The sequence below is a fragment of the Saccostrea echinata genome, unplaced genomic scaffold (genome assembly GCF_033153115.1).
Source record: "Saccostrea echinata isolate AGI-Se365-2 ecotype Australia unplaced genomic scaffold, CSIRO_AGI_Sech_v1 ptg000028l, whole genome shotgun sequence".
In the NCBI taxonomy this organism is placed as follows: Eukaryota; Metazoa; Mollusca; class Bivalvia; order Ostreida; family Ostreidae; genus Saccostrea; species Saccostrea echinata.
Window position 1 is genome coordinate 6,254,575 of NW_026889777.1, and position 26,016 is coordinate 6,280,590.

Sequence of the window (26,016 nt, forward strand, 5' to 3'; positions counted from 1 at the left end):
GATTCCACAGTACTATTTCTATCAATGCATGCTACCTTAAAGGACAAAAAAGTATTGACATACCTTTACAAAATGGACAGAACACGATAAACAAAATCAACACATCCATCGCTAGAACGGGGAAGTAAAATTGTGTTTTAATGTCCCTGTTGATAAAATATCTTGATAAATGTTAAAAAAGTTTTTATGGAGATTTAAAGACGGGCGGTACTGGTAGTACTTAATATATATGCTTTGCCAGCCTTTATCTTTGGATACTTGCACACATTTGACGCGAACTATTTATAGTCTACAAGAACTTTTGTTTATTTCATATGTATGAATTTTAATGCATTTAGTGCGTTCAGCAAACTAAGGGAAAAAGAACAATAAATTAAATCTAGCCTTTTTACTATATGAAAGTAAAGGAAAAAGAACAATGAATTAAATCTAGCCTTTTTACTATATGAAAGTAAATCTTATAGTTTTTTCATATTTATTTAACCCTTAACCATTAATTTAAATGAGTATTTTAAATACTTAAGGCGTCGCAAACAAAATATAAAGTTGAAATTTTCCGACTTCCGCACAAATCGGGAGAAGAGCAAACACGGTTATCCAAAATCATCAGAGGTGGGGCCATGTGTCATGGAGGAGTAGGCATCCCCTGTCGACAGGTGACACCCGCTGTATGCTCCTTGTCACGATCGGGAAAAAACGAAAAAAATCCGTAGACAATCTAGTGTATATAAAATGGCCTAACAATTAGTATGAAAAACGTCAGTCAGCATTTGACTTAGTGATAAGTTGTATTTGCTGACAAAGTCATTGTAACGACCATAAAACTTGCAAAATGATAACCTCAAGCGAGATTGTTGATATCCTTGTTTCATCAATTTGATTGTCGATGGCTTACCTCGTTTGAGAAATTATTCATACGTAGAGCATACTCTTGCTTGTCGAATCAACTGGGAGACAAAAACACCATTTGCAGGTGATAAGGGTATATTGCTACATAAGTAATGGACGTTGACGATTCAAAAATTGAATTCATCACGTGTATCTTTAAGCTCTGTTGTTAGGTTATCATTAACGTCTTTTTCTAGAAGATTATCCAAATATGAAACAGATGCGTCAGACTCTTTTGTATCTTTTATTTCAAACTCACTGGGACATATACTGTATACAGGATTATTTTCGCCCTGTATTATTTTCGCTCTTTCACACTTGAACACAATTTTGTGCCGTTTTGAATTCGCTCAGTCAAAGTTTTGTTTAAGAAATAATACTGTCTTCTTTGAATTCGTCATGTCTTAAATTCGCCCACTTGTGTCGACCGTGTCAAAAATAAAATGTAGTGTAGGCGAACCTTTTCCTGTATACAGTATAGAGTTGACATATTGATAGAAGTAACTATTATAAATTGATAGTACGTCGTCGATATATCTTAATGTCAAGTTGAAGGCCACGGCAAGTGTTTTCTTCTTCTAATGTAGATGATTTTGAATAAATTCTGCTTCATATGAAAACAAAAATAGCAAATACGGAGGCGCAATTGGTATCCACGGGAATTGCAACATATTGTAGGAAGACCTTATCACCAAACACTACATGGATATTGTCAATCAGAAACTCAAGCATCTTTTTAGTATTAAATTTAGAGTACCTGGTTGTACAACCAGAATGTTTTTTAACAAAATAATTTTGCAAATGACCATTGATAAAGTAAGCATATTTACAAGTTCCATCACGTTTGTATCACGTTTGTATCATGCCAAAAAACCTGGGGCCAGCTTTACAAAAGAACTTACGACTAAGATCAAAATTTAATTATGCTAATAACTTTCTAATTTACATTAAACAGAAAATGGTTTTGATATCTTCAAAAGGTATGTAGAAAGATACTTTTACGCTAGCAAGTTTAAACAGAATCATTAATTATGCAAAATTTTATAATTAACTTAAGTTTTTGGTCTTAGTCGTACGTTCTTTTGTAAAATGGGCCCCTAGACTTTAATTTTTCGTGAGGAATGGTTGTAAAAGTGTATAAAAAATTGTAAGCAATTTTTATGTAATTGATTTTGTTAAAATTTTGTGATTTCAGTTTTTTTAAAGTTCCTTGGAGTTTCTAAGTATCCACATTTAATTTATACCACTTATTGAATATACTGTTGTACAGCACTCCTGAAATTTCCCCTTAACTGCTTTAAATATTTTCAGTGAGAAGTAAAGAAAGAGAATTGGGGAACATTTACAGGAACCAGCTATGTATCTTTGTTTGAAAGGATTTTTATAAATTTGAAATCCAATACAAGTATGTTAATTCAAATTCTAATTGATTGTTTGGAATATTAAAAATATTTTAAACTGACATATGGTTTTGAGACCCCCTGCCCCCTTAGAAAGGGAGCTAGGGGTATAAGTTGGATTTCCACTTGCAGAATAAAATCTAAGCTCTTTTAAAATGCAATTCAAATAATGAGCCTCACAAACATAACAATGTCGTTACCTTTTGTCAGTGGGGACCAGTAAATACGAGGGTGATCACAAGTTCGCAAACTAATTGAATTACTTCCATAAAAGAAATAAATTTAGGTTTCATTCTTTACTATTTTTCAAAGTAGTTTCCTCTGGTGTTAATGCACATCTGCAAACGTTCTGCCCAGGCGCGCAAAACACGTGGTCCAGGCGGTCACGTGACATGGTCCGTAACGTACTGTTCACAGCAGCTGACATTTAGGCGTCTTATTTCTTACCATGCAGTAAATTTTTATAACAAGTATAATCCATTTGTCACAAATTGCAAAATCTCGGCAATTAGATGGGTGGATAAGGATATCTTTTCCCAGAATGAGCATGGTGACTCCTCTGTCTTGTGTATGTCGTTTATACAAAGTGGATCAAGTATGGGCGTCTTTTCTTTATCTTATCTGGTATGCTTAAAGTAAATATGTTAGGAATTTAATATCTATTTTATTGTTAAGATATTCTACTTTTTTTCTAACTGCAACTTAGTGATCTTTCAGAACAAATTGCTCAACAAAGGACACATCTCTTTCCCAGCCTAATTTCATTGGGCATCAGAACGAATATCATTTTTAACCATCTCCCCTTATTCACTAAAACAATCAATCAAATTAATGATTGAACTTCTGACAAGTCCTTTGTCTTCATAAACCTTGTACAAATTATTACATGCTACTGCAAAGGAATTTCCAAGATTTACGTGAAACTTTACATCTGTTCCTTGCTCGAGAACGACTGAGTCAACGTTTTTTTTTTTTTTTGTCACAAGTCATATACATATTAACGTCATTTTCACAATGTGACGTCATAACATGGAGCAAAATATTATTTAACATCTTCAATTTATAGAACATATTAATGACTATGTGTGTGCCAAATTTCATTCTGATCTGAGTTCCAGTTTTTATTTTTGTTTTTTTGTTGTTTAACGTCCCTCTCGAGAATTTTTCACTCATATGGAGACGCCACCACTTACCGGTGGAGAGTTGCAAATTTTGACCTATACTCGGCACTCAGGGCCATTGAGCAGTAAGGGATTTTCTGTTTTTGTTTGTTCTTTACATCTTTCTAATCAAGGCATAAATTAGAATGGCTCCAGTTTTAATAAACAATTTATCACTAAGTCAAAGTTTAAGAGTTACCATTTGTTTGTATGAATAGTCGCTTGGTTCTTTTTTTAGTACAGTCAGGTCCAACAGAAGAGATATACCTCTGATTTGATACCTGCAATATATATTATCAACTGATTTTGAAAGACCATGCAGAGAAAAGTTAGAGCAATCTCAAGATGTCGGCGTCCGTCTGTCTGTTCATTTGTGTGTCTGTAATTTTTTTCTTCTATTTTTTTAATTCCAAAAATGCCACTTCGTCGTCCGTTTTGGTCCAATTTCAATAAAACTTGTCATTATTAAATGTATCATTATTTCAATTAAATTCAAGGGGCAATGTTGCAATGCTTACTTAAAGAATTCGGTGATGATCATTGATAGATATGATTTGATTTTAATAACACTTGGTACATTTGTAAGGTACATTATGCGATAAAATTCTGTATAATGACTTTTTATTTCAACTTGTGATGTTGACATGTAAAAAAAATATTTGTGAAATCTACCATTGTTTTAGTGAAGTTTTAAGGCTTAAACACGTATTTGTGTTTTCGATCGCACGTTGAGCAGCTTCCTCCATGGTTAAATTTCCAGAAGTGGGTGGGGGACCCTGTGTCAGTACAGAAACCCATTTAAGACCTATCAAAATATTTTTGAATTCGATATGAATTGTCGAAATTGATATAACGAATTAAATTTGCTAAATCATTTTTTTAATTCGTTATAATGGATTCAGTCTATTATAGAAAAATGTTGAATTTGTTATAACGAATTCAATTATTTATTATAACGAATTTAACACGTTTTAACGAATTCTAAAACTTATTATAACAAATTAAATTCGTTGAAACGAATATCTTAATTTATAATGAATTAAATTTGTTTGAACTAATTCGACAATTCGTTATATCGAATTCATACATATTTTGCTATAGGTCCTTATTGTTGAATATAATTAAAGGAATTTAATTCGTTATAACAAATTTTAGAATTTGTTTAAAATAAATTTAATATGTTATAAGAAATTTTTGAATAAGTTATAACGAACTCAACAAATTTAATTCGTTATGATGAATTCAAACAATTGTTATAGCGAATTCAATCGGTATAATAAATTCGAGAATTCCAAAAATCGAATTTAAAGCAATTTTTTAGGTCCTAAATGGGCTTCCGTAGTGATAGTGTATGTCCTGCGCACAAAATTGGATTAAATAAATCGTATTTTCAATTCCAATCTTTTTTTTCTCGCACACTTTATTTTGATATAATTAGCTGAAACAAACAGTGACAAATGGGAAAAAACAATTATGCCATTGGACTTCTCATTATTGTTTTATGTACCTACTTTTTTACAAAAGTGTTTTACATTTTTTATGTCTTGATCTTATATTGGAAAATGATTACAGATAATTCTAACACTTTGTTTACATACGATCAAAGGTAAACATGCATGGCCGTAGGAACCGGGGGGGGGGCACGGGGGGGCCCCCACCCCAATAATTTTGCCGATATATAGATTACTATAGTAAACATAGATACTATAAGCATGTGCCCCCTCAATAAAACCGCCTGATGACCTTTTTTTTTTTTTTTTTTTTTTTTTTTTTTTGCTTGTCAAGGAATATTTGGTAGTTGACGTCAACTGAAAAATGTTTGGCTGTGCCCCCCAAACTGAAATTGTATCCTACGGGCCTGACATGTATCGATGGATGTAAAGAGTCAGAGAACAATATGACTATTCAAACAATAACAATGCCGAATAATCGCAAATATCACCACTAATACGAGCTTGGTCTAGGAGAAATGAGTTTATTTCAGTAACCCTAGTTATATTTATTTATTCCGGATAATTTACGTACATTCGAATATATGTAAATTTTCACCCTTAGTCACAAGCTATCATTCCGGATAATTTAGGTCCATTTGTACATAGTCTAATAATAAGTTCTTTTTTACCTTCTTTTTCGAAGAAATCGATTAAACGGTATATTATCATGGAAAATTTTAGGAAGTTAAATTGTGGCAATGTTTTAAATTTTAACCACCCACTCTCCTCTTGTTTTTAGAACAAATACTGCTGCTTTTTGTTATGTCATTGTAGCTGAAGACTGCCTGCTTGGTCCAGCTTCCACAACAACTTATATCGCGGTGGTGAATTATGTGTGTTCGCATATTCCGTAAAGACAACTTGCTTGGTCCAGCACCTACATCAGCCTATGTTACGATGGTGAATTCTGTGTGTTTGCGTATTCCGTAAAGAAAGCCTGATTGGTCCAGCGTCCACATCAGCTTACAGTGTATGTCAAGGTGGTGAATTCTTCCGTGAAGACTGCCTGCTCGGTACAGAGTCCACTTCAGCCTATGTCGCAGTAATAATTCTGTGTGTTTGCGTATTCCGTCGCACCTCGACGCAACTGGAGGAGTGCAACACATATTCTTACGCTCATTCCATTGTTTATCCTATTGCACATGTAAATTGAAATTCAGGATTTGAATCTGGGCATTGGCTTGTCATTGACAAGCAGTTGACTTGATTGATATTGAATTGTTTGATTGATAGATGATTGATTGATTGAACTTGATTGATAATTGAAATGGTGACGTTCATGCACTCGTGACCTACCCACTGCAAGATCCGCCCGATTTGGATCGTCGCATTTGTTGTATTGATTGTTGATTGTGGGGCAGCCCTGTGGTAGCCCCGGCAAATTGATCACCGCGGCCAGAAGCGCCAAATGAAACAAGCAAAATATTATCTCTGTTGTTTGTTTGATTTATAGGGAATCTGAGATAAATGAAATTGTACATGCTTTTGGCTTCATATGAAGCCAAACGAAATTCATGTACATCAATTGTTTCTGAGAACCATTCACAAGCTATCTAAGCGGAAAAAAATTATGGGTTTTTTCTTTCCTAACGACACTTTTCAATGAGGAAATTATTTTGATAAGCTTTGATAATGGAAACGAATTCAACTTGTGAACACTATTTTTTTTTTTTCAAACCAGTAGGATACTAGTACTGAAGTGCTTCCTTATTGCCGACGTGTCCTCGTATAGCTCAATTTTACATGGATTTTATAATAGGTGACGTTCATAGTTTGTCTCTCTCTCTCTCTCTCTCTCTCTCTCTCTCTCTCTCTCTCTCTCTCGCACGTGCGCGCAAAGGAAATAATTTGTTTTTTAATTTTGCAGATTGAACCAAGAGACTCCAGTTTATAATTAAGTTATTTAACATTTTGACTAAGTAGGTATATGATATAAAAACTTACAATACTCACTGATATGTTATCCATGTGCATAAGTTACCATTCTCTATAGATCATACAAGATTTATCGAAGGGCATAAAGAAGAGGATTCATTATTGAAGAGTTGAGTAAGGTCTGTATGATTCAAATTATTGCTTGTTTGAAAATAAAAATAACATACTGTAATTGGGAATAATGCAGCGATGTGTGTAATGTTTAATAAAAAACGAGGGATATCAGACATTATTTTAATATTTGAAGACTGGTGGTCAATCAAAATATCATCTGCTCAGCTTGTAGTCACTTGGTTGTCTGCAATTTTTCTCGGCTCTTTTCAATACGTGGTAGACGTCCTTAATGAGTTGTGCATTTTTTTTATTTTTTAAGCGGGAAAAAAGTTTAATTTTAGATCACACTAATATAAACTTACAAGAATTATTTTTATCTGGATCTCATTTTTTTTTACCAAAAATATGTTTAAACAAGCTTTATTGTCTCTTGCTATAACGATTCATAAAAAATATAGCATTTGCTAGTCAAATTATATTTTAATAAAGGAAATTATTTATTTATTTATTTTATTTTATTTTATTTTATTTTTTATTTATTTTTTTTTTTTTTTGCATGAATCCTTTTAGGCTAGTATTTGAATATGACAAGAGCATATGCAAAGTTGTCGATATTTCATGTTCATGGACCTTTTTTCTGATCTCGCTTACAGTTCAATATATTATTGAATTTCCTTTCAATCAATTTTTTGGCAAATATTTTTTTGTTGTTGTTTCGGTTTACTTTAATTTTTTAAACATTTCTGTCTATAACATCAAATAAGCTACCTAATAACAATTAACTGATTACTAATGTTGTAAAAATTCAGAATCATTTACATTGTGCATTATATCACATCGCGTCTACGTATGGTTACAGAAAAATTCAATGTACATGTTCGGTTTTATAGTAAAATATTGATGTAAACTCAAACTACAGGCAGAAATAGGGATAAATTAGATAATATATATCAATTATTAATAGATTAACAATCAGGAACGCATTTAGGATGAGTGACAGATACATGTATATAATTCGAAATGTTACCGGAATGACACTGTAGTCGGGAAAAAACATCATTATTTGCAGGAATTTCCTTGACTTCCGGGTTTTGTGGACAATCCTACTTGTATAAATGTACGTATTTTATCCTATTCTATCCTTTTTGAGAGCTGTGATACACAATGTAAAATAGGGAAAAAATGTTAAAAAGATCAAAACAATGCTTTAAATTGTAGAGAGCTATCTGGGTGAGAATAAACTCATTCTCAGCTATGTTTAAAAAAGCGATAGGAAAAAAGTTCTAAATGTTTTTCTTTAAATGTATTCGGTTAAAATTTTACTGTAACAAAAGTAACTGTATGTATGTACATGCAGGAAAAACAATTTAGACATGTGATGAATAGGTTTGTGTAGTTGTTGTTACATTGCATATATCAGCTATATGTCCAAGCTATTACGTGTGGCTACTAATTAATAAAAATACCTGCATTAAATGCCAAGGTTGATGGGAGTTTTACTTCCTCATTATTGTGTTTTGTTTGTTCTCATTCAAATAGGAATATTTATCTTCAGAGGATAAGAATAGTAAATTTACATTCTCATTCTTTATGACACCTATCTACAAGGTTTTTGGGTCATCAAAGGAGGAAAATGTCGCCTAGAATACCAACATTAACTCTGAATTTCCGAATAAACTGATGATTCTATAAAATGGTTTGACACTACACATTGTAGTGTAAACTTGTGTGACATAAGTTTGGAGAAAATACTCAAACTTATTTTAACTGAAATATGCATTATTTTAAGTAGTAAAGAGTGAAACGCCGACACAGAACTTAAATCAAATTATACTGTAATTCACGACGTTTGATAAAATGTAGCCTTTTATATTACATGTACTGTGGAAACCGCAATAGAAAATTATTATTCATTTTCTTCTCTTCTGGGTAGGTAAAAGTGGTTAGTGTTAGTTCACAACATAAACACAAAAGTAATCCGAGCACCTTCATCTGTTGAGGCGAAGTCCTTTTCTGAAATTTTATATTCATAAAATTTCTTTTTCAAAAACCTATATCAAAAAAAAAAAAAAAAAGAAAGAAAAAGAAAAACCTGAGGTAAACTAATTTTTAATTTGATTTGATAATAATAATATATATATATATATATATATATATATATATATATATATATATATATATATATATATATATATATATATATATATATATATATATATATATATATATATATATATATATTTGCTTTCAAATGAGCTATCGTATGTAAACAAAATGGACACAAGCACTACCTAACTATCTTCTTACCTATATAAAATTCAACGGAAATCTACATTTTCATACTTGTTAGGGATTTCTTTTAGCACAGTTACCAAATTAAGCCAATTGTATTTTTTCCCTAACATTTATACTTTAGAAAATTGTATTTCAGTTATGCAAACCTGCTTTTTAGGTCTTTTTATGCCTTTTACATCATTTTACATATTTCTTAACCACCTTGAACAATATAATATCATTAGCCATCTGTAAAATAATCTATTTCAAGTTTGTTTGGTTTTTTTTTTAAATTAGTAGTCATAGTCAATTTAATCATATTTGATTTACCATGCAAATGCCTGAAAAACACTTTAATTTTCTATTTCAAAAATGTGTTTTCACTCATTTCTAGGTACCTGGAATAAAAATACACACGTGGTTTATTTGATTTTTGTTATTCTAATTAATAATTTTTTTGTGATATACATACAATACAAGTAATGAGATACTATACACACATATGCAATATATATGTACAAAATATGCAGATTTTGTTCAAACGTGTTCCATTGTAATAAATCAACCTCATTATTCTTAGAGTCTCATAATTTCATTTTTCTTTTATGTATATGTCATTATATATTGTATTTTCATATCAAGAAAGAAATGTCATTGATCTTTTTTTTTAAATATCTATAATTTCAGATCTTCATAGTCTTGTTGTTCTCCTTCAATGTGCAACTCATCATAGTCACATCTGTAGAAAAAAATGAACTGTGTTTTTTTAATGATCTAATAATATAACAAAAAATTAAACTTTTAATCTAAGCACTAAATTGTAATAATGAAATTGTAATTTTTTCTTGTTTTTATTGAAAATAACTGTATCGATTACAAAAACTATCAATAAAAGGTTCTTCAGTCCGATTTAGTTTAATTTAGTTTTAATTATGATCACTATGAGTGGAATAATATCACACAAATTTCATATTATACATAAAAAAAACGAATATATATATATATATATATATATATATATATATATATATATATATATATATATATATATATATATATATATATATATATATATATATATATATATATATATATTAATGCAATAAGTATTTTGATAGCCCAGTTACACAGTAAATTGCTTATTTCTTTCCATAATCCTCTCATCACTAGAACACCATATCTTATCCTCCTTAAATGAACAAAAAGTCTGTAAAACAGTTTGTCGTGTGTTGCCACCTTTGTGACGTTTAATAATTTGTTTGAAATTCTCAAAAGTATTATTAACAATGGCATATAATTTTAGCAGACACAAAATATAAATATGAGAAATAAACCAATTTTGTAAAGGGAGATAATCCAAATTCCCAGAAATTACAACTTAGACTTAACAGAAAAATCATGAAAATGGGTCTGAAAACGCTTAAAATATAAAATTACAACCAAAAATTTTGGCGGAGGCGGGGTGGAAGGAGGTAAATAACAAACTTGAAAAAACGTCCGTCCTCCAAGGCTGTAGGTGGGAGAAGAGGCAGAGTGACGCACCGCGTGGCCAGAATTTTAATTGCTTGATTTTGATTGGTCAATCTCTGCCTCTCCTAAGACATGAAACAAAATGACCATTATAATACATCACTATACAATATTTCAGACTTGAACATTCAAGGAGGACACTTATTGATTACAATAAAAAAATTTAAGTAAACTTAAATTTATTTATATTAATGCAATAAGTATTTTGATAGCCCAGTTACACATTACATTGCTTATTTCTTTCCATAATCCTCTCATCACTAGAACACCATATCTTATCCTCCTTAAATGAATAAAAAGTCTGTAAAACAGTTTGTCGTGTGTTGCCACCTTTGTGACGTTTAATAATTTCTTTGAAATTCTCAAAAGTATTATTATTATTATTATATATATATATATATATATATATATATATATATATATATATATATATATATATATATATATATATATATATATATATATATATATATATATATATGTTGTTTAACGTCCATCTCTCGAATTTTTCATTTATATGGAGACACCACCACTTGCTGGTGGAGGGCTGCAAATTTTGACCTACACTCAGCACTCAGGGCCATTGATCAGCGTTTTGCGTGCCAGCACCTACTGGGACACGAGACCTCGTTTTATACGGTCTCATCCGAAGGACCGGTCTCCACATCCCAATTGGATTCGAACCTGCGTCGTAAGGATTAACTCCTAACACCACAACTATAGAGCAAACGCTCTAACCACTGCGCCACTCGGGCAACCTTTGTGTATATATACTATAGTAACTTGTAGTTATATTTTCTAATGCACAGAAAGAATTATTTTTCTTTTAGATAATAGTTGTAAGGAAATTATTGTTGTCACTTACATTTCAGGTTCATCTATGTGTTTTGATGTTTCTACTTCATTCAAATTTTCGTTTTTTAAAGCTTCATTTTCATAAAAGCTTTGTCTTTGCACTGCCAAATTGCACTCTGCTTCTTCATACAACCCTCTTGGATAGACAAAAATAAGTTTGGTTAACGGTTTGAAAGGCATCATAGACTACCATTTACATTGAGTAAATTGATTTGGCGGGAGTATCAAAATCACTCATACTTACTGTGTATCATCTTCAAATTCTTTTTCATTTTTAGTGTCTGCAAACGATAAATGTCTTTAATGATAAGGATGCGAATAGCATTTTGGGAAAAATTTTTTTTTTAAACAAAGCAGAAATGATAATTAAAGAAATTTGAAAAAAAAATGATACAAAATTTAAATCTCAAAATTTAAATATCATTAACAACTAGAAAAAAAACAAGTGTATTAGAAAAACAAGTGTATTAAATCAATCAATAAATAAATGAATATTATTTGATGTATTTTGACTAAATAAATCAAATAAGTAATTCATTAAAATTATTATGTATGTGAAAACAAAAACAAAACTAGCTGAATGAAATGAAGTGATGAAGTGTGAAATTTCAAACTACCTGTCTTAATTGAGTTGCTTATAGAACTTCTTTTAATTGGTTCTTCAATATATCGTACACTTGATTTTGATACACTGTGCAAAAGTTACAAATTACTTTTGTTATCAAATGAATAGATGTCATTTATGTAGAAAATATTTTGAAATGTTAAAAAAAATCACAATGAATTTCAACAAATTTTTCCTTTAAGGGCATATGATACTTATTTTATAAGCAAAAGTTGTTTTTTTTTCTATGAAAATATTGACTTCCTTAGCAAAATAATAATCAGCTTGGCATATTTATTTAATTTAATATTTATTTCAGAATAAAGTGAAAGGAAACATACCTTTTCGTTGACATTGATTGTGAAGGCACTGAAAAAAAATTTACAGTTTAAATATAGAAATAAAAAATTTCTTACTTGCCACAAAATTTAATTTATTTTCGTAAGTTCTGTCCTACAAATATATCATACAAATATTTACAGGGTTCTTTGTTAGTAAGATATGATTGTTAGTAAGATACGGTCTTTTAACATCAATAATATTATCATCACTGTAAAATCTGTAGACCTATGACGCCTTTATCGTAATGGAAAATATTGATTGATTTATTTTATGTTGTTTTTCGTCCCATTCGATAATATTTTATTCAAACAGAGACGTCGTCATATACCGGTGATTGACTTCAAATTTAGACCTATGTTTGGCACTCTAAATTGAGCAATTGGAATTCTTTATTGTGTCAGCGCTCATCGTAACAAGGGACCTCGGTTGTTAAGGTCTCATCCGAAAGACCCCCGACTTTCACTTCTTGTGCCATGAGTTTGGCGAAGGAACAGTCACTACCTATGTTTACGTCTTAGGTTTGACGTAGAATCGAATCCGGGCCTCTTGATCATGAAGCGAACGCCCTAACACTAGGCTATGTACCGTGAGTGATGGAAAAATGGTGTCTATGTATAACTAGAACAGCTCATCATCAGTAGGTGTCAAACATTATCAATAAAATTTGGGATTCTCAGCACTTTTTTCGACAAGAAGTGATTCATGTAAGAAACAAAAATTAAATTCTCTTTTAAAATCTTTTATGAACCATTTACTAGTAACCAAAATACAGAAATGCAGTGATTTGTCCCAAAGGGGCGCAAAATAGCCATTGATAGATACAAGTTTGTTGCAGCATAAAAGTCACGCTCTGCTTTTATCGCTATTTCTATTGCTCTGGGAAGTTTGAATTTTGATTCTTAGTGATTTATGCATAAAGTCACACAAAACTAACAAGGCTAAGGTGAAGCAATTGCGTCGCGACCATTAAAAAGTTAATTCGTTATACCATAACTTTTAGCAATGGAGTTTTGCTGACCTTCGTCAACTATCAAGATTTCGGGTAACATCAGCTCTTCAAGATCGTTACACGATGATTTTGTATTTGTAAAATCCTAATTTAAAGATGTCAAGCAGTTATTCATTCAAATGTTGGTCACAAGCAGAAGAAAGGTCTTCCATTAATTACATCCATAATTAAAACAATATTAATTGATAACATAATATTAAAAACAATAATTACATATTGGTTGTTCTTTAAGCTTCTTACAATGTAACTGCTAGCAACATTGCGTAATGCAATGTAACATATACTGTGCATAGAATAACGGGTTAGAAGTTTAGATTAGTAAAATTATATATACATATACCACGTAGATAGTTTGAAAAACTTCAAGATTTTTTTTTCTTAATACGCCTTCTACTCTTTCTGCATTAAGTAAAAAATGTTAAAAATAGATATTTTAATTATTGCTTTATTATTATTATATAAAAAAAATAGTTATATAAGGTTAGCGTTAAATAAAAAAAACGAGAAGATAACGAACAGTCGTCGATTACAAAACATCTACGAAATTGAATATAAATCTGTAAACAGGGTATAAAACAATGACCCTTGGAAATTCCAGAAAGTAGGAGTAGGTGCCTAGATGGAGTAAGCATCCCTTGTCGACCGGACATACCCTCCGAACCCCTATGTATTGACCAGTTAATTCATAGGAATGAGCCGTAGTCAAATGTAGTGTAAAATGTGTATAATTACCTGAAATAACTTTATTCACATCTTCTGATACTTGAAATTGATGGTTGCTCCTGAAATTTATGTATATTCTCAACATTGTCGATTTATTGAATGCTCTCAATATTGTACAGTACAGGAAACTAATTTTGTTACAGCATCGATGCTGATTTTAATACTTCCTTTGCTTGCTGATTTAATGCTGGTAATCCTTATCCTGATGTTGTTTTATAATTAGGTCAATGCTACCGGAAGTAGCATCATGCTACCGGAAGTAGATAATGAATTTCAGCATTGCCGTTTAAAGCAATAAAAGTGCCTTTTACAATTATTTGATCATAATATCTAACTATGTATCAGTAATGTGAATACTTTAACCAATATTCTTTCTTTCTTTTTTAATTTTTTACCGAATTAAAACTCATTGATTTTCTGATGCTAGTAGGATAATGCTGATTTTATGCAGGTCAATGCTGGTTTTATCCTTTGCTTGCTGATGCTGATCCTGGTAATGCTGTTTTTTACATGCTGATGCTGATGCTAGCTTGATCCTGATGCTACTAATGCATATGCTGATGCTGGTTTATGTAACAAAATTAGTTCCCTGCACTGTACCAAGCAGTGTAAAGTAATAAATAAAGGATGTTTTAGAAAGCAATACAAAAGATATAAAATGTTTGAAATTCATGAACATTTCCTGCATTTAAAAAAGTGTTTAAATGACGAAGGTTTATCATTCATCTACTTTTGATAATCTCTTAATTGTGCGTACCTCTCAATCTTGAACACAATGCCTAAAAAACGTAATTGAATTAAAAATGATTAGTATTGTCAAACATATAGCTAACAAGTATTTCTCCGATTGTTACTGTTTTTAATTTGACAACCACTATTATACACAAATCCACAACGTCTCTAATTTATTTCAAAAGAAAATTCCATAGATCCATAAATTACATGTATATTAACTGATATTATAATTTTGTAACATGCAGTGTCTCAATTAAAAAAAAAAAACAAGTATGACTAACCAAATATGGTCAATTTTCCTCTTCTGTATGTTATTATCACAAGAGCAACAACTGTTATCAGAACCAAACACAGCAACACGGATAAAACGGCAACAGAGGCAGAACTTCTTTTTGTTTCAGATGGGATCGTTTGGTGGGCTTAAAAAGAGAGAGAAGAAAGAAAACATTTGTTTCTATTCGAAAATTAGAGCCGACGGGTACTTAAATGCATAGTAGTAAAAAAAATATGATTACGTTTTTGATGTCATGAATACAGATTCAAAAATGTCACATAAATGTCGATTGTTTAAGGCATACTAGTAATTGTAAAATGTACGACACACTTTTAACCTGAATTAGAGGAAATACATTTTCTACTTATCAAATAATCCCTCTTTTTGCAAAGTACATCGTTGTCTTCAGTTCATTTAAAATAGGTAGAGCAAAGCAAAATCTCATTCACTTATTTCACAAACATAAAATATTACCATTTATCCAAATTTTGTGACTTGTAAAACTTAACCCAGATCCACACAAGCTGGAAGATGAAGCAGAAATTTCACAGGAAAAGGTCAGGACCTTGTCATACTCCGTTACATGATAAGTTATTCTACTGAACATTATGATTTCTCCATTCTTATTTGATGAAGACTTTATTTCATCTTCTTGTGTGACAACTTTGGTCCAGTTAGCATTTTCTGTCTTTTTGATACACCAGTTAATCGTCTAAAAGAGAATATGCAGAAAACAAGAAAAATTATAAAAAAAAAAAAAAATAAATAAATAAATAAATAAAACTCATTTAAACTCAGAGTCAATGTTTTTCGAATGACTTAGCTTGAATCTACTAGACACAGAGAAGTTTTAGAATTTTTAAATACATTTTTTTTCATAACGATATATATCTACATTTACCTGTTCTTTAGTTGTGAATGAGGATGCGCTACACATAAGATGAAAGGTTCTACCAATTCCATGGGTATTGAAATGTTCATTTATGACCCCATTTTCGTCGTAAAGCAATACAGGAGATACCTTCCACTGTCCCTCAGCTTCTCAAAAAGTATAATCACAACATATACAGAAAAAATGTCAATAAATATATTTAACAATTAAGCTTGATTATCATGATGTGTAATTTTAATTTATATAATGTAATTACCCTCTGTCGAAATGTTCGTGTTTATAAAAATTGTTGACTTTGCACTCCCTTGTCCACATTCAGCATTGTATGTATTGTATCCCGATTCACACATAATTTCAAAGTTTGTATCATTTTTCATGATATGGTAAAATATTTCAGATTTTTGTATATTTGTGCATCCATCTCTGCTGCTCCATACCAAGACAGTGTTTGGAGGATCTTGTAAGGTTATTTCAGTAAACTTTCCAGAGGTTTTCTTGCACCATCTGATATTCTTTAAAAACACTTTATCAATTATTAAAAACTAGTTTGCTAATAATATAATAGCATTCATCTTCATATTTAAAACATTTTTCATCAAGATTTTGCGATCAAATGTTGGTTTTTGCCTATAATCAATACGAAACGCATGTAACCCCCTCCCCTCAGTCACACATTTTAACACATATAATATACTGGTACCCAGCAATCACACACTTTAACGCACTTTTCATTTTTTGACGTTTTCTACTTTGAATATGCGTAAAGATTTGATGGTTTGAAAATAAACGATTAGTTAATAAAAGTTGTCATTGTATCCTAAAACATTTAGCACAGAAGTTATTTTCCCCAATTTCAAATATCCCAGTCGTTCGTTTAATTCGACGAAACTTCGGAGGCGAGTCAATTTATGAAAGCCTTTCAATTGATTCTTCTGTTATTTATAATAAAGAAAATCCCCACTGAAACCCCGACAGTCATCTGCTTTAGAAGGTGTCGATATCCTCCAATTTGTGCATGAGATGGGACCCTCGACCTGATCCCTCTTATGTATTTTATAGGTCCGTGTTTGCTCTACTCCCAATTTGTATTGTTTGAATGAACGTTTGAACTTGTTTACTGTTTGTTATATTCATATTTCATACATAAATTAACGAATTCGGTAAATAAGAAGGAGTCTTTTAAAGGGTTGTTGTTTGATGAAGAGTTTATACAAATATTGACAGAGGAACGAATAAAAATACGACAGAAGTACATCTACTCGTACAGTGGAGAAAAAAAATTTCTTCTTTGATTCCCATTCCTTTTTTTTTTTCTAAAAATACAACCTTAAGCGATTTCTTTTCTGCTTTACAATGTGAATTACATGGAATACACATACACAAAATATAAAAGAAAAAAGAAATGGCGAAAATCATGCTGAAAGACAAAGTAAAATGTTTGTTTATATAAATCTTCATTTATATTAATTTTATTATCAAATCCTCTTTTCCTATTTCAAAAGAAGATAAGGAAAAAAACTATTGCACTTATGCCTGTGAATTTACTTACTTCATTTCTATAAACACGTAGTAAAAAAGGCTTTCAAGAAAATTGTATTACTAGTGTACCGTATACTTGTTTGACATATTTAACAAAGAAAAAAAAGTAGGTAAATTGAAAGTTTTGATCCTCCAGCAATTTGAAGTTATATAGATATGTTTATAATTATATTAATTAAATAGTTAACCCCCCCCCCCCAAAAAAAAAAAAAAAATAATAATAAAAACCTACAGTAAGACTTGAAAATGCCCAATTACAAGATACAATTTTCTTGAGCACGTATGAAAACTGTAGGTCGGATGATTCCGGTGATTCTTCATTTAAAATTTGGCCAATGAGCAGTATTACAGATTATATAAGAAAAGTCTACATACGTCGCCAAGGTCAGAATATAATGATGATGTTGTTTCGATACGATAATCTGACGAAATTCTGTCACCAGCTATATTGTTACACACATGCAAGATAACAATTTGACACAATGGACAGTCCCCCTGTGGATCGAGAGTAATTTCCACCTCTGCGTCACACTCAGATATAAGCGTCAATGCGTGTAGGTGTTTCTCGCAAGGAAAGGAGGTGGGGTGAGGGGGTAGGGATTTCAGCTTACTGCGATCTAAATGGGAGGGCTGTTGGGATATAATTGAGATATTCTGCTTTTTTCCATTCTAATCTACGTTTTTAAATTATAACTTTAATAAGTACAATAGATAAAATTAAGAAATGTTTCAGAAGTATTGTTTATCTTTAAATGGTATAGTTATATGTCGATAGTCGACCGCAGCTAGGTAACAACTGCAGTCAAGAAATTAGATATTGAAAAACTATATTTTTTTTACCTACCAACTCCCAGTAGATTCACAGTCATTGGTAATATTAATTGAATTATATACGTCATACTTTGATTAAATTTTGGTTTTGTTATCTGCAAATGTGATTGAATTTGGACTTTAAAAACATATTTATAAAGTTAATCAGATCAGAGAAACTTCATATTGATCACAAAATATAATCCATTTACAGGCCTTACAAAACTTGTGAAAATAAATTCCATATTTCCTGATAAATACAGCTATCATAAATGCAATGTAAACAGTCTGGTTTGTTCATCAGGAGCTGATCGGAATACATCGGAACACACATGAAGGGCACGTGACAAAATCTGCTACCGAAAACCAACGCCTTCTTCCTTGTCGATGCAATGATCTTTTCAGCAAATGCAATCTATCATGAAGTCGAATGCTGACTGACGTTTTTCATACAAATTGTTAGGCTATTATTTACACACGGAATTGTCTACAGATTTTTTTCCGTTTGACCGATCATGACAAAGAGCACATTACCGGTGTGACCGGTCGACCGGTTGACAGGGGATGCTTACTCCTCCATGGTACCCGATCCTACCTTTAATGTTTTAGAGGTCCGTATTTGCTTTGCTCCAAATTGTCATTGTTTCAATGGATTTTAGAGCTTGATTACTGTTCGTTATCTCCATGCTTCATTAAAGAGATGCAGGAGTCCCTCATTAACAACACCAACAAACTGTTGGAATTTCGGATAGGCATTAATTGTGGTCCTTCTTTAGCCGTCTGTTTTTATATTTTTATGAAGTAGAATGTATTCAAAAACGTTCACATGTGAAGAAGAAAACTTCCTCTGGCCTTCAACTCAACATTCAGATACATTGATGATGTTACAAATAGCAATTAACAATAGTTACTTGGATTCAAACGTGGACTCGATTTATCCAAATAGAAGTTGAAATACAAGACATCACAGAGTCTGCCACATCTGTTTAATATTTGGATATTTATAATGACCTTGTTAACAAATGTAACCTATCTTTATATCTTACTTTGGCTGACGTGTTTTATACCAATTGTTAGGCCTTTGTTACTAAATTTGACTAAGGAGTGTTCCCTCAACTTGTTCAATACAGAGTCACGGCGAGTGTGACCGGTCGAGGGGATGCTTACTCCTCCTAGGCACCTGATCCCACCTCTGGAATTTCCGGGGGTCCGTGTTTTGTGCCTGTTTGTGGATTTATATTGTTTTTGGATTTTATGAGATCAATCACTGTTCGTTATCTTCACCTTTTTCATTCTGTAGGTACATTGTAATCATAAATGTGCTGTGGGGAAAAGGATATCGTCATCAAACAGGAATTAATGTAATACTACTATTATGTATTAGACAGCAAAAAGGGTAAAGAGTTTTATGTTCATAAAATGAAGTCACAAAAATAGAACTAAAGCAAATTTAGATATCTGCGGACATTGATAATTATGAACAGCAGAATTTCCTTATCTCGTAACTATACACGAAAAATGAATGATTTTTGTTCTTTATTCTTTTTTACGCATAATTATTTGCTTTTAAAAAAAGGAATACTGCTGCACACACACACACACACACACACACACACACACACACACACACACACAGAGAGAGAGAGAGAGAGAGAGAGAGAGAGAGAGAGAGAGAGAGAGATTAATGTGATTTGTTAGATAAAAAAAAATATAATGAACAAATAGACAAATTCAGCTAAATAAATATATAATTACGAAACAAGTATATATCCGTGCAAATACTTATATTCTCGCGTGGCTCCAGAAAAGGGAATTAAATTTTGCACTTCAACAACCATCTTTAAAATTTAATGTCAAAAATTACAGAAGTCAAGGAAAATTTTAATTTTAAGGAAAATCCTATTTTAAAATAGGTATTTCTTTTATATAATTTTCTATCCAAAACTTCTATTTTCCATATTTATTACATCACAACTAGAGAGAGCTATAGACACAATACTCTAATGCATAACATTAAGCTTATTCATTCCATTACGTAAAATACAAGTTTAAATTACCTGACTAGGTACACCATTAATGCTTTCAATTTCTCCAATACATTGAATCTGTACTACATCCCAAGCTCTTAAAGGAACCCCAACACTTGTTTGTCCTCCATTGCTGCTTCTAATAATGGTTGGGGTTCGAATTTCCCTAGGAGACTGACCTATATTTTTGCAAATTACAACAAAGGATTGTAATTATCCGCGTAGTACAAAAAGGTTTGAAATTGTTCTCGCCTACGAAATCAAACTTTCAAAAGTCAAATTAAAATAAATCGCAAATTTTCATATGGTAATAATTTCAATTCTTACATACTTTCAAATTGTTAATTAAAATCGAAAACGATTAGGGTAGCACCATTTTATTCAATTAGTATGTAAAAACTGAGATTTTAGATGGAGTCTTAAAATCCTCAAAATAATCTTGAGAAACATCATTCATGGCATTTTCATTTTGGCAATACCTACATGTATGACTAATATTGTAGGGTTATTGAACTTATGTTGCTGAATATTAGCACTACTTGGTTGTATAAATGCACGAGTCATTTGTACAGCCAACGAATGCCAATATTCCGGCACCAAAATAAATTCAATAACTACTTTATTGTATGGCTAAAACATTTTCCATAGATTTATATTAATCATTTTCAAATAACTCAACATAAATGAGAATTTTTCAGCATCAGTTATTTAAATTAAAACTCTATATCAGCGTCTGTCCTGTAAGTTGTTAATATCACATTATTCCAATGACCCTAGCAAGCGTTATTATTTGCTTATTGAAGTTTTTATTGAAACTAGTGGATACTAAATGATTAATTAATAATTTCAATTTTGTATCAAAATAGACACACCTTACCTAGCTGTCACAACCCATCATATATATTGCAGTTGAGCAGTTGATCAGATTTTAAGTCACCTGCATACGGGGTATATATCTCTCAGCTGATTCGATACGCAAGAGCATGCTCTACGTATGTACAATTTCTAAAAAGAGGTAAATTATTGACAAATAAGTTGATGAGACAAGAATATCAGCTGTCTCGTTTAAAGTCATCATTTCGTAAGTTCTATGGTCGATACAATGACCTTGTCAGCAAATACAATTTATCAGTGAGTCAAATGCTGACTGACGTTTTTCATACTAATTGTTAAGCCATTATTTACACACTGAATTGTCAACGGATTTTTCCGTTATTTCCCGATCATGACAAGGAGCACACGGCGGGTGTGACCGGTCGGCAGGGGATGCTCACTCCTCCATGGCACCTGATCCCACCTCTGATGTTTTGGAGGTCCGTGTTTGCTCTGCCCCTATTTTGTATTGTTTTATGGAGTTTTGAGCTTGAATACTGTTCGTTATCACCATATATTTCATTACAAGAGGGTGTTTGATATTTAACATTCACAATCGGAATGTTTTAGGGCATACTGCATGCATCAACAAACTAAGCGTTCAAATAAACGCCAAAATTTTAAATTGTTAAAATTCTGTAGACTTTTAGCAGATTTTTTTTATTATGGACTATTTTTTATGGACTATTTATAAGCTATATAATAATAATGGTAATTTTTTTTTTTTTTTTTTTGGGAGGGGGGGGGGGGGACTCATCCAGAAAGAATAAAAAAAATTTACGTAAGGGAGCACACACTCTCGAAATAATTATTGTTTTGAAAAGTTCAAAGAATCTCGATTAAAATACAATTCATTTCGTAAGAAAGAATGAAAGAACAAAATTTTGAAACATTGATTATATTTGCAAGCTTCAGACTTCCAATATTGTCTGATTTCCAAGCGATTTAGAGTAAGCCCTAACCCAATAAGAGGTCCTTTCTGTATTTGGATCTACCGCAAATTCTAAATACTGATTGAAGAGAGTATATATCTTGCAATAGTATTCTCTCCTCCGATTCCTCTAAATGACCACCGAATGGAAATCAGACGATATTGGAAATTGTATTGCAGCTTAAATAACATTGTTCCATGTTTTATGCCTTGCTCATAGATTTGTGCTGTTTGTAGCTATTTTTCTTACGTTTTCTTTTTTTAAAAGATCAGTGTTTCATTTTCACCTTTTGATGAACATTATATTTTGTTTTGTCATTTTTGACTGAGGATGGGTACTTTGTTAGTTTTTACAAGTAACGTTTAAAGTATTCCATCCTTCTGTGATGTCATAGTTTCTGCAAAAAGTTTTATCAGTATAAATTCATTCTCAACAGAAAATTATCCTTTAGAAAAATCGTTTTCAATAGATCTAATGAAAAATATTGTTAAGTAAAAGGAATTTTAAAATGTATATTCTCTTTATCTAATCAATTATTCAATCTTTTAGAAATGTTGCTAAGGACAATAACTCTCTCTCTCTCTCTCTCTCTCTCTCTCTCTCTCTCTCATGTATCTTAAATTAATTAAGGTATTTTCTTTATTTTACTTCTAATGTAAAAAGGTTTCTCTGATATCCACAATTCAAACATAAAACGTATAAAGTAGCAATTATTTTGAAATTTCAGCGTCAGAACGTGTATTTGAACCAATTTTTACATAATTTTTAAAATACTGTTTACTAAAAATGTACAATTTTTATGCTGACATATACGTCTGTTCTTCTGTTTGTTTACGTCTTACGTCTTAAAAAACGTTTGACAACCTATACATTGTTTTTGGCAATTATTAGTTAATTTTAACTATATTTGGGAAAACTAAATGCTGTTTTTATGCTCCTGGATCGAAAGATCCCGGGGGTTTATTGTTTTTGTCCTGTCTTTCTGTTTGTCTGTCTGTCTGTTGTCAACTTTAACCGTGCCCATAACTTTTGAGTGGTTGGAGCTACAACTTTCATATTTCACATGTATTCCTTGTGACAAGGCCTTTCTTTGGGAACCATCATATTTGACCTTTGACCTTGACCTTGGAGTTTGACCCACTTTTGCAAAATTTTATGAGACTTTTACCTTGGCCATAACTTCTGAACAGTTGGTGCTTGGGGTTTCAAATTTCACATGTGTATTGTTTGTGACAAGGCCTTCCTTTGAATACCAACAACTTTGACCTTTTGACCTTGACATAGGAGTTTGATCTACTTTCGAAAAACTTTAACATGGCCATAATTTTTGAATGGTTAGTGCTAGGGCTTTCATTCTTCACATATGTAATCCTTGTGGCAAGACCTTCCCTTGGATACCAACAACTTTGACCTTGACCTTGATATTTTACTTACTTTCAAAAATCTTTAACCTTCGCCATAACGTTTGAACAGTTGCAGCTAGGGCTTTCAAATTTCATAGGTATATTGCTCGAGACAAGACCTGTCTTTGGGTACCAACATTTTTTTAATCTTTTCGCCTGGATTTTGACTTGCATTTGAGAAACTTTAACCTTCGCCATAAGCTGCCATACGGGGGCATCAGTGTTTCACAAACACATCTTGTTTTATATTTAACCATTAAAATTGTGAGGGTGGAAAAACCTTCAGGACGTCATGTTGATACAACTTTCTTTTAATGACGTATTAATCTAGTTAGACTAAAAAAAAATCTCACCTTTCGTTGACACAATACTTCTCTCTGGGCTTTTGAAAAATTGACTTCCGTTGTAAACTTTACATCTAAAGACTGAGTAGAGTTCTGGCTCAATTGTGCAACTACGTAATGTTACGGACGCAACAATCTGAATTTGACACGCATATGCCGCATAACATCCATATAATGAGATGACATATTCTCCTTGATGCAGATCCTTGCTAAGAAAATCGTATCCCGTGATATTAGTCATTACAAGTTCTCTCCAGTCATTGTTTTTGCTTTGACGGATCTCCAAAAACATTTCAGGAATAACCTTGTCTTTAAACATGTAGAAATAACAGGTGATAGAAACATTATTTCCACCAATCATAGTCGAAGGGTAGGCATTCAAGTTCCATTGTCCTATACATAACATATATACACATGGAAGAAAGTATTGCAATAGCAAATTTATTCCTTTATAAGACTTTTGAAAGTAGAGTAATAATTGTGAATTTCGTTACACAATTTTGTCTATTTTTTCCCTTACAATATACATGTATTCAATTACTTATAGCCTACTTTGTCTGGAGAGAATTACTTTTGAGCAATTATACGCACTTCAAACAGAATTGCAAGTTTCATACAAAGTGAATTTGGTTCTTCAGTTAACCTAAACGGTTAATAATTATGTTTACTTTGCAGATTTAAATAATGGATCTTATGCAAGTCTGAAATGCAATTCGATGGCAAATGGTTGGAATGAGGGAAGCAAGTATGTCATTAAGATAAATTTGTCATGACGTGCGTCATCACCATGAGTAGAATTGTCAAACAAAAGGCCTATGGGCTTGGAATTATAAACTACCTGAGGATGCTTCCATACCAATATAAGAAATTCCTTGCTGTTCTTGACCAGAAGATTTTTAATTATTTTTTCCTATATATTCCTCTGTAAAACTTTGATTCCCCATTGTGGTCCTATCCTACATGTACCCCCGGTGGTCATCATTTGAACAAACTTGAATCTACAATACCTGAGAATTCTTCCATATCAATATGATTAAACATGGCTCTACTGTCCTTGAGAAAAAGATTTTTTCTATATATTCCTATGTAAAACTTTGATCCCCCATTGTGACCCCACCCTACCCCCAGGGGTCATGATTTAAACAAATTTGAATCTACACTACATTAGAATGCTTCCATATCAATATGAGTAAGCAAGACTTTGCTGTTTTTGAGAAAAAGATTTTTAAAGTTTTATTCCTCTATATTTCTATGTAAAATTTGATCTCCCATTTTAACCCCATCCTACCCACGGCGGTCATCATTTGAACAAACTTGAATCTACACTACCTGAGGATGCTTCCATATCAATATGACTAATCATGGCTTTACTGTTCTTGAGAAAAAAAAAATTTCCTATATAATCCTCTAGAAAATTTTGATCCCCCATTGTGGCCCCACCCTACCCCGGGGGTCATGATTTGAACAAACTTGCATCTACAATACCTGAGAATGCTTTCATATCAATATGACTAAACATGGCTTTGCTGTTCTTGAGAGGAAGATTTAAAAAAAAAAAAAAAAATTACTATATATTTCTATGTAAAATTTGATCCCCCATTGTGACCCCACCCCACCCCAGGGGTCAGGATTTGAACAATCTTGAATCTACACTATGTAACAAAGGTTTCCTATAAGTTTCAACTTTTTGGGGCCAGTGGTTCTTGAGAAGAATATTTTTAAAATATGTCATCAAATTTCCACTATTTCTGAATTATCTCCTCTTGAATAAGCTGTGGCCCTTCGTTAGAACAAACTTCAATCACCTTCACCCAAGGATGCTTTGTGGCAAGTTTGGTTGAAATTCGCCCGGTGGTTCTGGAGAAGAAGTTGAAAATGTGAAAAGTTTACAGACGGACAGACAGAAATGTGATCAGAAAA

General features: G+C 31.8%; 1 protein-coding gene and 1 long non-coding RNA gene across 2 annotated transcripts in view; one reads left to right on the forward strand and one right to left on the reverse strand.

Annotated features, from left to right (window-relative positions):
• Positions 1–5,967: 5,967 nt before the first annotated feature.
• Positions 5,968–26,016, forward strand: part of LOC133194072 (uncharacterized) — a 110,714-nt gene continuing 90,665 nt past the window's right edge. Inside the window, exon 1 of the long non-coding RNA XR_009722038.1 lies at positions 5,968–6,085. This is a non-coding gene — a long non-coding RNA (uncharacterized LOC133194072). The remainder of the gene's footprint in view (positions 6,086–26,016) is intronic.
• Positions 9,626–24,417, reverse strand: LOC133194069 (uncharacterized). Its single transcript, XM_061330015.1, has 13 exons — positions 24,106–24,417; positions 20,575–20,723; positions 16,425–16,680; positions 16,178–16,314; positions 15,751–15,988; positions 15,284–15,421; positions 15,025–15,046; positions 14,277–14,326; positions 12,535–12,562; positions 12,207–12,280; positions 11,834–11,870; positions 11,600–11,725; positions 9,626–9,943 (listed from the first exon to the last, which is right to left on the reverse strand). The coding sequence occupies exons 1-13, from the start codon at positions 24,413–24,415 to the stop codon at positions 9,880–9,882; spliced, it is 1,629 nt and encodes a 542-aa protein (XP_061185999.1). The 5' UTR covers positions 24,416–24,417; the 3' UTR covers positions 9,626–9,879.